At 45.0% G+C, this 14,680-nt stretch overlaps 1 protein-coding gene across 1 annotated transcript; it reads left to right on the forward strand.

Moving 5' to 3' along the window:
* Positions 1-301: 301 nt before the first annotated feature.
* Positions 302-14,234, forward strand: UPRT (uracil phosphoribosyltransferase homolog). The gene is made up of 7 exons (XM_088527499.1): positions 302-601; positions 6,452-6,494; positions 9,841-9,910; positions 11,346-11,408; positions 12,114-12,275; positions 13,024-13,122; positions 13,786-14,234. Exons 1-7 carry the CDS (start codon positions 324-326, stop codon positions 13,890-13,892), a joined length of 822 nt encoding a protein of 273 aa, XP_088383625.1. The 5' UTR covers positions 302-323; the 3' UTR covers positions 13,893-14,234.
* Positions 14,235-14,680: the final 446 nt, after the last annotated feature.

The following is a 14,680-nucleotide window of genomic DNA, read 5'->3' on the forward strand; positions in this document are numbered from 1 at the left end:
GATACGGCAAACCAGCCTTCGGAATCACCTGCTCGCTTTAAGCGAAGCGCATGCGGGGGCGCGGCGAAGCGACGAGGAAGCGGCGGAGAGCGAAGCAACGGCCGAGCCGCCGCCGCCGCCTTTTGTGCGCGCGGCGCCCTGAGCGGCGGCGGCGGGAGCCAATCGGAGGCGCGCAGGGGCGGTCCCTAGCCCCTCTCCCCGCCCTCTTGCCGTGAGTGGCGGCGGCGGGAGCCAATGGGACGCGCGCGGGGCGCCCCCGCTCGCGGCGGCGCTGTGGCAGCGGGGCCGGCGCGGCGCGTGGCGCGTGGCGGCGGCGGCGCCGCATGGAGGCGATGCCCTGCCACAACCCGCAGCTCGGCCCGCGCCAGCAGCAGGACGAGCCGCAGCCCGGGCCCGGCGGCGGGTGCGGCGGCTCGCGGCTCATCCGCTTCGCGGAGCCCGGCGAGAGCAGCGGCAGCGGCAGCCCCAGCCCCGACAGCAGCAGCAGCAGCAACGGGCTGCTGCCCCCGCCTGAGGCGGCCGCGCCGCACCTGGGCGCCCAGCTCAAGCTGCTGCCCATGAACGACCAGATCCGCGAGCTGCAGACCATCATCAGGGACAAGTGAGCGCGGCGGGGAGGCCGGGGCCGGGACCGGGGCCGGGGCCGGGCCTCCCCTCGCGGCGGCGGCGGCGCCAGCGTGGCGGCCATGGCGGCTCCCGCCGCATCCCGTGGGGAGGCGGTGTCACCTGCACCCCCCTCGCACGGCGAGGATACGGCTCCCTGCCCCGCCGTGGGCTGCATCCCCCCCGGACATCCTAGGACCGTGGGGACAACCCCAGAGCCTCCCCTCCCACAGCCCATGTTCAAGGACCTGCATCTATAATATGGAGCGGATCAGGACAGCAGAGGTTGAGCCTGGGTTGGAAGGTTGGCAAAGGCCGGGTGCTAAGTTTGGGGATAAAAGTCTGTGAAACTGCTTGGTTTTGGGGAGAGAGGGTTTGGCCCAGCAAATTAAAGATGTACGGAGCAATTCTCTGAAATCTGTCAGTGTCAAGGGAGGTGTTTTGGGGTGAGGGTGGACAGAAGAAGAGAGATCACAAGGGCAGCCTGAGTCAGGAGGAGGAAAACGCTTGGAGAAGAGCGGGATTGGCTGGAATGAAGTCGAATCAGAGGTTTGAGGAGCAGAGACTGGAAGTGATCCAGCAGAAAGAATAGTTTGGAGACATGGAGACAAAGCAGTGATGGGCTGGGAGAAATGAGGGAGAATGACAGTCTCGGGAGAGAAACGTATTGAAAGGGGAGGCAGATGGTGGAGATGAGTTCACTTCGGCACGCTCGCCTCCAAAGGACACTGCCTTTGTAGAAGGCTTTATAGTAGTCCCTTGGTGTCACTAAGAGTCTTTGCTGCTGCTAAACCTCATGAGACGTGAAGATGATATCCCAGTTTTCCAAATGTTCAACCAAAGTGTAGAAATCCATGGAAGATTGTGCCCCTATTGCTGAACCTCGCATGCGCTTAAGACCTGATGTTCTAGTGGATATTACGTGGCATTTCAGATGCAGAAAGCTCATTGATTACATTCACAGCTTTGATTGTTCAGCATTTGGAAGACAATGTTATAAGGTATTAAATTTAACATGAAACATATGACAAACACATGCAGCAGGCACCTCCTAAAAGCACAACTTGGGGCTTGCCGTTATGTAGGAATCGCCATCAGATACAGAGGTGGGAAATCTAGTTTGTTGATAACATGTTTGGGTTCTGAATAGGCCCTGCTCTTTGTGTAGCACCTTAAATTTCTAACGTGTAATAAGTAACACAGCACCGACATGTTTCTTCCCCTTGTTTCGGATCTGTCCTATCTTTATAGCCATATTTTGGTGTTTCTTAGTTCTCGAGTGCTTAACCTTCCAACTGCAATGACACTAAGGTGTTTTTATACAAAACTAATCATCATCTCTGAAAGACACTACCTTCATTAATGGTATTATTTTGCATATTTTGTTGTTGGTGTTTTTTACTTTAAGCTATCATAATTTAATTTTACCTTAAAAGCATTGAGAAAAAGCAAATCTTGTTGCAGCCATGAGCATACAGAGGTAATGCCACCACCCTGTACAGCAGGGCAGTTGTGGAAAGACCACACAAAATATCTTTCCAGGTGAGAATATCGTTTTAGGAGCTCCCCTGCAGAGTAGAAAGAGAAGTTGTAAGTAGGCTAAGCAGAGAGAAAGAGAGAAAAGGAATCCAAACTAGGCTTGCTATGGCCTATGGAAGGTTTTGAGGTTAATGAAAAGGAAATAGCATGTAATTTTGGTATCAGGAAGGGTAATAGCAGTGTGATTACTGCATGCAGCTAGGGTTTTTGTTATTTTGTTGCAGGTAAGTGTTGATTTATTACAAATACGTTGAGCTACTCTCTGATATTTTAGTATGTCAGCTAATATTTTACTCTCGAAGTGATTTTTCTTTTAAGTTGCGTCGGATTCATTGCACAATACTTCCTTAAGGGGAAGTGTAGAATCAGACTTGTAAATAATGAATCACTCCTAACGGCCTGAGTGACAGCAAACGGCACTGTATTCTGAACAGGACCCTGGCATGGCAGGCAGGTGTGTGTGTGACTTCCAAGTTCCTTTCCCACCCCAGTGAACAGAGCTGGACAGCCAGACTCAGTTGGCTCTGTATGTGACAACCATAGGGAACCATTATTTTCATGCTCAGTCCCAGAAAGGCAGCTGCATTTCAGGAAAGAAGAGAGACCTCAGGATGCCCTACACTAGTGCCTGCCATGCAGAAAGGTGTGAAAATGCGCTCGACTGCTGTGGTGGGAGGACTTCTTATGTGCTGTTTGGAAATGGATGCAGTAACTTTTTCTTGGGCCTGTAGGCTGCACAAACAACCGTTGCTTTCAAACCAAGTGCTAAAAGAGAAAACACACAGTGTTTGTGACTAAGCAGTCTTATAGCTAGGAGAAGTCCTGGTCAAAAATTCTGATTTAAAGTGATGTAACATTATCTATGTTCACTCACACTGCTTGGGGAAGAGAGGAAAGCTATGTAATTTGCAAGGCATTAGATACCTATCATTTTATTTTTCTACATTAAAAAAAAAAAAAAGCAGGTGCATGAATTCAAGGAGGATCTTTGGTTACTTGCTGTTCAAGAGGATGGATGTCCAGGCAGAGCTGTGAGCTGGGCTGGGCTGTGCACAGCAGAGGGGAAATGGCCTCATTCTGCTCGCTTTGGCAAGTGCCAGTTCCTCAGTGAATGCTGTCAAATGCGGTCCATGTATCTTTTTATCAGCAGCAGTAGAGAAATGGTGCTTCTTCCCTTCTTATGGGTAGCGTCTCAGAACTGCACTCTGACAAATGTTACTTTTGATATTATCCTATGTTCAATATCTACTAGCAAGTCTAAGTTGTGATAATGCACTCTGTTATAGAGAAGACTAGGAGGCAGACGATTGAATCATAAAGGATAATGTGCTGCACTAAAATTAGCAGTATTTCTTCTGCTTCCTCTGATGTGGCTGTCACTAAAGTTAAAGCAAACTGGGTCGGTGTGCCAGAGCCCGGGAGATGAGGAGGAGCTCCTGAATCCACGCGTGCGTTAGTTCGCTGGTCCTGCCTGTCTTGTTCGCTCTCTAGTCTGTGCATTCAGCAGGAATTCCTGCTCTTCTAAGGCCGCTTTCCAGGGAATGTATCATAGATTCCTTTCTGGGCTGCACGGATGAGGATCAGTGATCTAGAAGGGAAATCGAGCAGTGTGGCAATTTGCACATGCTAGCTCAGGTTGCTAGCATCGTTTTAAATCACGATTTAACACTAGACATGATTTAAATGTAAGTATTTAAGGGTTATTGTGGCTTTCATGTGAGATCATAGTGTTCTGTTTGCTTAGACTCCTCATTCCCTGTGGAAATGAGTGAACAACATATAAATGAAGATAGTAAAGCAGTAGGACACGCGGTCCTGACTGCCATTCAGAGCAGGATGATTCAACAGTGAATAGCTCATCGGTGATGAGTAATGATGACTGTTCTGTGGGCAGGAAGGGTGGAATCACTTTCACATTTTGCTTCCCATAGCACAGGAACTAAAAATGAAGAGCACTCAAGTCCCTTATTTCTCCTTGTCCCAAAAAACAGAACATGACTGTGTTTCCTAGGTATATAATTTCCTTCTCAAGGCAACAGTCCCCTCAGTATGCAAGTTTCCTTACAAAGGAAACTTTCACAAATTCTGTTTAAAGTGGCCTTTTTTTTTTTCCACATCTTGCCCTCACAGCACCATAGGTATCTCTTGAGACACTGGTCTGTGAGAGAGAAACAGGGTTTACTGAAGCAGGTCAGCCCACAACCCAGGTACCCAACACTCATAAAATCTTGCAGTCAGCTTTGTGCAAGGTACGTTTTTTAAAAAAAAAAAAAAAAAAGAAACTTTTTTTTTCTCAATTCTTAAGATTCGTTTAATGACTTTTATTGCACACAGCAGCAAGGCTTCTGTCTTTTTCAGGAACAGAAGCAAAAATAAATTAATTTATATTGTTTAATACAATTTTCATGTCATTTTCCATACCTTGTGACACTCAGGTTTTAAAGTGTCACTTCCTTGAACATTGTTTTGTTATTTTATTAAGAAAAAAAAAATTAAAGCTTCTAGTATGCCATAAATCATTACTTTGTATACTCTTATCTAGTATTTAAGATGGACGGTTCCAGTGTTTTCACCTGAGTCTTTTTCCTGGCCCCAGCAATTCTTTTATGACGCCTCTTGTATGATGATGTTCTGCTCACAGCGTTCCAGCTGTCAGTGTACAAGAGGTCTGTTGTTTTCAGTACTATTTTTCTTTATCTCTAATTTCTGTGCATGCCACCGTTTTCTGTAACCTTTTGTCCCTGCAGTAAAGGGACAGAACTGACCAAGGATGTTCCATGGACTGTGCATAAAAACATCCATGTCTCTGCAAGGATAAACTGGATAATGAGCCTTGTAATCTATATAAATAACTATAGTGATCACTCTAAATGTGTATTATTTTGCAAGCAAAAATGCAGTCGGGACACTGCCTTAGCACCCATTCGCTAAAGACGGCTGTTTTGAAATGTCACAATCTAGAAGAATCTGGATGTGCTACCTATACGCTTTACTATCTCACTATTTTATATATAAAATTAGATATATATATACACACACACCCCGCAGATGGGAATATGAATTCCTTTAGAAATCTTAAAAAGACAAAATGAATTTGTACAATCATAAGATTTAAAAAATATATTTTTCTGGTTATATATCAAAGTGGCAGAAAATTATGAATATCTTGAATATTGCCAGAAAGAAGTAAAAGCAGAAAAACAAGTGGCATTTTTAGTAATGAATAATGCATTAGTAGCACAAGGAAAGAAATTAGAATAGACTGACAGGTTTTTTTAATTTTTTTTTTTTTTTTTTTAGTGTGGCTAAGTTACCAGTTGTCCAGGAAATAAGCAGCCAAACTTCTTGACTTTCACTCATCTAAAAGTAAGATGTTGCAATAACTTGGGGATTAAATGCAAAACACTCTTTATGGGAACTTAAAGAGACATCAAGAATATCTTAGTTTGAAATGAGAGAGGTATTTGCTGAAATAGGAGATTTTACTTAAAATCTTACAATGTGAAGATGATGCTGATGTTTTCTCTGAGTATTTTTAAGGCCAGCATGCTTTGACTGGTGGATCCTAAATCTGAAATACAAATTTGTGCTACTGTTGTGTAGTGGGAGTTCTCCGGAGGTGGAAGCAAGGTGTTAAGAACCTGGTTTTGACAGCCAGGCTTTTAACAGTCTCTTTACTCGGTACGTTACAGGAAGAGGGGAGCTTATTCTCTTTCTTCAGAATAGGCCAAAAGCCACGCAGCCATTTCAGCAAAAAGCTATTTTCATCATTTTTAGCAAAAAGGTATTTCCATCGGTTATCCGTGCTCGTTTCAGTCCCAGGCTGCTGAAGCTAGCCCCAGTATGAACGAGTTTGGTTGGATGTGGAGCATCCTGCCTGTGGGCTGACTCGGCTGCAGGGCTCGGGATCGCCCGGTGCCCGTTGCAGGGCTCTTGCTGCGGGCAGGGCAGCGCTGCCTCCCTCGCGGCCACGCAGAACGCGCCGGGCTGCTGCAGGCGGCGGCTGTGGCGCGGCTTGGCGTGGAGCCCGGGGGTGGCACGGCAGGGAACGCGCCGAAAAGCGCCCTCGGGCACCGCGGTGCAGGGCGGCAGCTGCGGCGGGTCGCAGCACAGTCGCCTCCACCACGCGGAAGGCCCCGAGGCAAAGTCTCTTCAGGCACTGTACAAGAACTATCACTACTGTATTATAACTAACTACTAATTAGTATATGGCAGGAGACTTTCCTGTAGAATATGTTGTGCTTGAATTTAATGATCAATGTTCTTACAATTATTCATGATTTAAAATAGAAATTATTACCTTTTTCAGGACAGCCAGTAGAGGAGACTTCGTGTTTTCTGCTGATCGTCTGGTAGGTGAAGTATTTCTTCTTCTTGGTGTTCTACTTTGTAACTCTTAGGTCTTTCTTGGTAGAATAATGGTGGTGAGAGCAACATTCCTACACAAAGGAAGCAACTTTCTGTATAGGGATTCCTGTTCTTTGTTACAGACTGCTTTCATCTCAAAGGGTTCCAGAAACTGTGTTATTATCAAACATCACTACTTCAGGATAAAGAGAAGTAGTAATGGAGAATACTGGGTGGAAACAGATGCACGGGGGCTGGAGATAATTCAGGTTTAGTTTGAAGCAGTACTTTTGATCTTGTGAACAGAGCTGTGTGGTTTCTTATGGTCTAGATGTTAAAACTAATTGCATACAGAAGTGCCTCTTGGCACTTACTGTGTGTTAGATTCGTAACTCTGGGGGCACTCACAGTGGGAGTTTCCGTTTAACCATATGGTAGTTACTAGCAGGGACAAGGCAATTTAAAGTTTTCAAACATTTTAGTAAGAGACTCTTTGGAATGCAACATTTATCTCAGTTCAAGTACGTGCTTAAAAAATCCACAACACCCACTCGCACACATATACTGCCTTGCACACGAGAAGTAGTTTCCTGTTTGTAAACTTAAATTTATTAACAGGAACAACTGTGTTTTCGCCCTCTGGTGCAGAGGTCAGATCAGCACAACCTGCTAAGGCAGACAGGCTTTCAGTGAGGGACCCTGTCTCAATCCGTGATCCTGGTCCAGTGTTGCCTTGGACCTGACCACAGCCTGAGGCCGTGACTGCAGTGCTTTTTACCAGCAGATTGTTCCACTTCACCTTGGCTTTTCCCTTCCTGAGCATGTTTCTTACATTCTCATTCTGCAAGAACATTAAAGGTCAACCAATTGCTGGAGTACCCTCCTTGCTAAGAGTACTTCATAGTGGACGTGCAAAAAGTCACAGTCCCAGCCTCACCCTCTGCTTGCAGTCCTTGGCAGATAGCATTCAAATAGCCCTATATCCTTTACAGTTTGTTTGACAAGCAGTGACAACACAGGAAACATCTGCAACCTGTGAACGACTGATTTCTAGGTGAACTGTGTTTCATTTTTCCTATTATTTGTGATTTTATGTTTTTCACATAGTTAAACATGCCAAAAAAAAATCAGGGAGCCAAGGGGGATGAACATCAGGAATCCCCATTTTTACATGGTTCAATCTGCAATCTGGGCTTCAGACCCCTTTTCCACTAGTACTCCTTCCACAGTGAGAGTTTCTGGTCCCATTCTGGCTTTCCCTTGTATTAGGTCTCTCTCATGCAGCACTCTGGAGGGAGCTTTCCTTCTTGTAAACACCTCTGAACTAAATATTCCCAATTAGCACTTTAAAAATGAAATAAACAGTGGTTATTGCAGTACATACCAGGAAAAAAAGTCTCCTAATCAGTCCTGAACGTACTTTCTGATAGCTAGTGAGTGCAAAGGGCCTCACCCACCCACCTGGCACGCTCTCCTGAGCAACTGGGCCCTCCTGAGCCAGTGCTGACTGCCTTTCCCCTCATTGCTGCAAGATTCCAGGCAGTGAAAGAGCTGCTCTTCACAGAAGCACTTCTGCTCACTGGTCATGCAGATATTGCCCATAGAGGCTGCTCGTCTGTCCTCTGTTCTGTAGGAAAACATAGTGCAAAACGATACCTGGAACAGGGGACTGTCTGTTTTCTCTATGTTATTACCAGGCATAGCCAGAAACAATCACGATTTCATGCTGGACTAGGTCTCTGCTGAGCTTGGAAACATTCAGACCCTATATATGTTTTCCATTAAACTAGCAAACAGACGCTGCAGGTGAGCAGAAGAACAAATGTGTGATTATAGGGTAACAAAATACACACCATTGCAGAGATAAAACGCAAACTAAGTTTAGCTTGCTGCTTCTTCGGTGGTAGCTGCTTGGAAGTATCTTGTAGAGTCACAACAGGAATAGGTCTTCAGGAGGTATTTTAAAGCTCATGATTTTATAGTAGTTTGTTTAACACATAAATAGCATGGAAAAAATAGTTTCTTCCAGACCGACTCTTAGCTTTTTGTGAAATAACCTTAAAACATATTTTTCTCTGTTCAAATGTTCCAGAAACATACAGTTAAATCAAGGATTTCTTGGTTTGCTTCTGTCAGAAGATGTCCTTCCACTAGCTGTCTATCCCAGATAGAAACACTAGTGCCTTCAACTTCAGGATTAAAGTGTTCCGGAAAAGACTGAGGAAGAAAATTCTATTTTTAGATATAGAGGAGGAGGAGGAGGAGGAAGGTGTTAAAACTTGCTGCCTGACATACATCGCCTGGTGCTGCCAAGCACATGCAGTGAGTGAAGCACAGGGGGGCCTGACTGATCAGTAGGGCCGGTTCCCATATGCAGTGTGGCTGCAGACCCGGGCCACAGTTGGTCACGTTACCACATGAGCTGCTTTTGTTGGTCTTTTGCACCCTTTGTATGTGACTTGCACCATTTCTGTCCCTTCACTGGTTTAATCTGACCCTGTCTCTGAATGTGGCTTCCACGAGTCGAAATCCAGGTTAAAAAGTCTTGTAGTACAAAAGTTGCTAAACAAATAATAAAGGAGAGACTTTAAGAGAGACCTTTGCTGATTCCTAGTATTCCACGCATGCTACAAAGTAGGGCAGAATGGAAAGTAATAAAAGAATCTTCTAGCCCGCTCCTCCTCATTTCTGCCCCTGCGGAGTGACTTTTGCTCAATAGGTTCCATCTTTGAAGGTTCCAGCTTTGAATCTCTGGCTTGCTATGAGAGAAACTTCCCTCGATCCGGAATTCCCAGCACATCTTCCAGGGGAGATGCTTGCGGGTTCGTGCTCAGTTGCCCGGCCTGGTCCAACTGCAGGGCCTGCCAAGCAAACGGGACCGTGAAGAGATTTACTGAGGGACTTGCTTGTCTGGGAGCAGTTTGTGGGGCTTTGCTGCAGCTCTGGTGGCTGGTCTGGGCCCCTCTGCAGAGTATGCATAGAAATATGAGTAGGGAAATGGACTCAGGGCTGAGCTGACAGCAGAGTTTTGGGTGGTGATTTTTCCTTTTCTCTGTAGTGTTTTCTATCAGTAAAATAAAGTTAAGCTTGGTGCTTTGTTCACTTTTGTCAGGGGGATTGCTGATGGACTTCTTCCCCTCAGTTTTGTTTGTAAGGCAAACGTTCAATCTGTGGACAAAACATACACATCCCCCCAGAATGTCCAAAGTGACCCCTAACTGCTGCTAAAAGCAGCCGACACAAGTGGTCACTCACCACTTGTAAAATCACTAACACGTCTAGTGTCTTATCTCCATAGTTAAAAAAAAAAAAAGAAACTGAAGTTGTCCGATTCCTGTTTTGGTTTCGCAGATCAGACTTGTGGTTGAAGAGGGACTGAATCAGCTGCCGTACACGGAGTGCACCGTGACCACCCCGACGGGTAAGCGGGAGCCTCTGCCGCCCGGGCCTGCACCTGGAGACTTAGTATTACAAAATGTGAAACTGTTGCAAGAGGCTGGAACAGTTTAACATTGACAGTTTAACTTCCCAGTGTTTTATAGGCTGGAAGGTGTAACGTGCTTCAGCAAAACATGTAGTTGTCATCTTACTAAGGTTTTAAAAATCGGCCTTGCAAAATGGCACTGAGAATTCACCCAGGTATGTGCAGTCTCAGCTTGCTTACCCTTAGCACAATGTTCAATTAAAACTGATGACATTTCACATGCCTGTTAAAGAAAAGAATACTCAGCAGAAGCAGTTTTGCAATGCCAGCTTAAATCTGCCTCTGTTTACAGCTAGGGGCCAGCTGGGAGTGATGATAAGCAGGAAGTAGAAAGGGACTGTGTTAAGACCAGAAACCCATTGCAGTAGTTCTGGTGTGCTCCTGTTAAAAGTAAAGGCACGCGGAGCTGCACATGTTGCTCGCAGGTGTGTAGCAGAAGCTTGGAGTGCCCCAGGGGCTGCCCGAGGAGCGCTCACGTGCCCAGGGCCACAGCGCGACACGACACGTCCGCGCGAGCTTGGCCCTCCTCCCCTTGAGGGCTGCATTTCTGCTCCCTCCAGGGTAAGGGCAGCTCTCTAAACCTGCACCCTCCTCCCAGTCTGCTCCTTGACAGTAATTCATTTGTATGTTTTTATCCTACATTTTGGTTATAGAAGAGACAGACAGCAAAAGGTCAGTTGTGAAACTATCTGGATGTAGGGAAGTGCTGAGAAGGACCGTCACTTACCAAGCTCCTCGCTAAAGAGGCTGCGATTTCACTTTTGCTTGCAGAGCTGTTTGAGCTCAGAGGGGACTGAGGACACTGGTTTTCTGCATTACCCAGTCTGATTGCAGGTCTCCATGAGTAATATCACCTGCGAGACATTTGGGACTGGGCCACTGTCCTGGCTCTGGGCAACAAGTGTCTTCAACCTCGTTCTCTGAGCACAGCTTGTTTTGATGAAAAGACTTCAGTTTCCTGCATTTATTCTTCCCCTGGGGAACCCCCTAGGTCTGCACACTCCCATTCCAGCACCTGTGCCCAAGGAGGGCTACAGAGCCTCACGGAGCTCTCCCGAGAGGAAGCGCACTGTGAGCGCGCAAACACCACGAACTCCTGCTGATCTGGGCTGCACTCCTTCCCTCCAAGCGTTGGTCAGATCCCGCCCGCACAGTTAATTTCTCCTGCTCCTGGCTCAGAAGCAGAACTTGCCATGTCCTGTCAGTTCTCTGGTGTTTATCCTCAGAGACATCAATTAAACACCCTCGTGTTTTTCCTTTAAAAGAGCCTTTTGAAGTGTTTCCTAAAGGAAAAAGTACCTTAAAGGGGCATTAAAATGGGACAAGGGAACAGTCACCTCCACTGATATTTGGTGTTTCTTTCTTCTACTAGGATACAAGTATGAAGGAGTGAAATTTGAAAAGGGAAACTGCGGAGTCAGCATTATGAGAAGTGGTAGGCAAGTTTGTGAAACTTGTAGAACAACTTCATTATTTTAAAAACACAATCAAGTTTTACCAAAACCTGCCAGGTACCATTCTTCACTAGGCCCCTGATCACAGAACAAGTAACATTTCACATTTTTAGCAGACAAATAGCCGCAATGGATTTCCTCTGATTTTTCCTCTCACACCAGTTTAACATTAGAGGATCTGCAGACCTACCAGAATTACTGTCCTTTCTTGTTTACCACTAACTTTTTCTGCTCAAAGATAAATAAGCTTTGCTAAGTTGCTCAAGTGGTAGAGACAGTGTCATTTTGTCTAATACTGTTTGATTCTTCCTATGTATGATATAAAATCCAGTGGCTCCACAGCTTTCTGTGCTACTTACTGCATGATAGTGTCCCTCAAAGATGTTTCTCAAACCAGACAGGAATTACTACATTATTTGTATTTAAGCTTTAACATCTTTTCCTTGAAAAACTTGCTTAACGCTTGTATGTGGGAACGCAAAAAGTCAGAAAATAAGTGACACTGATGAGCATTTTCTATCCAAACACAAGAAAAAAAATTTCCTTTAATAAGCTAAAAATATGCTTTTTAAAACTCTTCACTAATACCGTATTGTGGCTATCAATTAAATTGTGGAATTTGGTAATTGTGCCCTTCTTAGCATGTAACAGTTTTTTGTTGGGTCTTGCTTGCGGTTCGATCTGAGGAGAGGCAATGGAGCAGGGTTTGCGGGACTGCTGCAGATCCATCCGCATTGGGAAAATCCTGATACAGAGCGACGAAGAGACGCAGAGAGCCAAAGTGTACTACGCCAAGTTCCCTCCAGACATTTACAGGAGAAAAGTTCTTCTCATGTACCCCATACTAAGTAAGTTTCTTACACAATTATTAGACCTGTTAGACCTGTCTCTGTGTGTTCTGCATTGAGAAGAAAATTCCTGAATTTCCTGGGCTTGTATTAGGTTCATGGCTTGCTTTAGGTGTCATAGTACAGAATATATCAAATTTTGGCACAATATGCATCAGTCAAACTCCATTAGCACAAATGCTGAACATTTGTGCATGGCTTCACGTTGAAGCTTTAAGATTTGGTATAAATTACATTTTTTAACTTTTTTTTTTTTTTTTTTTTTAAAATTCTGCCATGAGAAAAGTCTTCAAACACTATTTCGGCCATCAAGGTGTTTTCTTGATGAGTACTATAATCCTGAGCCCTTTTATTTTAAAATTAAATGTAACTAATACTAACAAAAGAAAAATCTCAATTTGGTATGGAGTTTGTCGGGATGGAGGGGGTTTTCCAGTCTTAAGGTTTAATTCTGGGTCTGTACAAGGAGCTCTTAATTACCATTTGATTATTTCAGGTGAGATTTCTTGCCTTTAGTAAAATTCATCATCTTCAGTGCTTAAAACCTGACAAAGTGTGTTATTTTAGTACAGAGATGAAGCTCTCACCAGGAGACCAAATTTTTGTATAATTAATGCATATGAAGGTGATAGTTTTCCCCTGGAAAAGGAGGATATTGTCACTCAGTCCCACAACAGTGTTAATGCTGATTTCTCAAATGGTTTATCTCTACCTGGGAAAAAAAAAATGTCCATTTTTACCCTTCCAGGCACCGGTAACACTGTAATTGAGGCAGTAAAAGTTCTTATAGAACACGGCGTGCAACCGAGCGTCATCATCCTGCTAAGCCTCTTCTCCACACCTCACGGTAAGTCGAGGTAGGGGATGAGGGCACAGAGCACAGGAGCGTTTAGCAGGGAAGAGCTACATTAGTCACACCCGCTGGATGATGGGCAAGAGTTGTCCTGAGCTCTGCTCGGGAGGGAATTTTCTCTTTGCCTACGGAATTTGTAAACTTTAGCAACGACACCAGCACAGTGGGAGTGGGCAGTGGAGCGGCTCAGCACAAAGCAGAAGGACGGTAACAACAGCCAAACTGCAACCAAACCTCTAAACTCCCGAATACCCCCAGCCAGGGCTGCCACGGTGCGTGGGGGCTCGTGAGCACGCAAACCCTCCTGTGCTCCGGGCTGGAGCAGCCCCGGTCGTGTCGAGTGCGTCAGCCACCACAATGACAGAGTCCAGAACTGAACTGGCTGCCTGCTAAACGCTTCAAAGCATACAAGGTCTTCCAAAAATATTCTTTTTTTCTGAATAGATTGAAGGTGTACATATATGCTTAAAACAAAAACCAAGCCACCAAGTTTCTGAAGTTTTTTCTCACAGCCAATAAGCTAAGCCAGAAACATGAACCAGAGATGGAAGAACAGAGGCTGGCTCATATACAGAAAGCTAATCAGAAGTTAACAGGCTCTCCTTGAGTCTCGTTGCAGTACACTACTAATCATTCCATTTTTCCCTGTCTCCAAAGGTGCCAAATCTATCATCCAGGAATTCCCAGAGATCACAATATTAACTACAGAAGTTCACCCTGTTGCACCAACACACTTCGGACAGAAGTATTTTGGAACGGACTGACACATTTGGAACAAACTGATATGGCTGTATGATATTACAAGTGTTTTTTTTTTTCTACGTTTTATTACTTATAGCAGAGTTGGTTGAGGGCATATTTAAAAATCTTCTTGGCCAAGGGCGGGGTGGGGAGGAGGGAATATTTGACCTGTGCTACTTCTAGTTGGTTACTGCTTGAACATGGAATCAAATGCAGTAACACAACACCCTGAATCATTACAACCCAAAATCATCCTAATGTTGTGCATGTATAAATTGCTACACACTCTGCTTTAACTTATTTATTCTTCTATAGCCTGTTTTGTGGCTGCTTGCAAAAGCAAATAAAACTAAATCGTCAAAGCATTTATTAATTTCTCTTGCTAATGCCTGTGTTGCTCCAGTTTAGCCATGACAGCCACTCAGCGATTCCAGGATGGAGGCCCTTCAAACTCCATGCAATTCTTAGCAGCCACATCACATTTCTGGCAGCATTTTCAGCCTCTGGATGGTGGCCAATAACCAAGGATGCACCTCTGAATTTTGCTCTGTATGGATTAATTTCAAATCCTAAAATATTTGTAGTCATCTTGCTCAATGGTACCAAAGAAAGAAGCATTTATCTGCCCAGCAGACTTCCTATTACACTGTAAACTCGAACTGGTGAACAGAAGTGCAGCCTGCAGAAATTCTGCACACACCGGAGTTAAATTCTGCCTCTTAGAACTTGTGCAGTTGAATCACCCACTGTTACTGACCGTTTTTCAGCAAGGCCAAAAGCTGGACTCAAGTTTGAGCTCTGTTCATGGAGC

The sequence above is a fragment of the Tinamus guttatus genome, unplaced genomic scaffold (assembly GCF_059628265.1).
Source record: "Tinamus guttatus ecotype Peru unplaced genomic scaffold, ASM5962826v1 Tinamus_guttatus_pri_ptg000287l, whole genome shotgun sequence".
In the NCBI taxonomy this organism is placed as follows: Eukaryota; Metazoa; Chordata; class Aves; order Tinamiformes; family Tinamidae; genus Tinamus; species Tinamus guttatus.

Excerpts from the sequence above, each read along its gene's own strand:
- UPRT (XM_088527499.1), top strand. The coding sequence starts at position 324 with ATGGAGGCGATGCCCTGCCACAACCCGCAGCTCGGCCCGCGCCAGCAG. Across the intron at positions 9,911-11,345 it reads CACCGTGACCACCCCGACGG|GATACAAGTATGAAGGAGTG; the intron begins GTAAGCGGGAGC and ends TTCTTCTACTAG. Across the intron at positions 12,276-13,023 it reads TCTCATGTACCCCATACTAA|GCACCGGTAACACTGTAATT; the intron begins GTAAGTTTCTTA and ends TTACCCTTCCAG.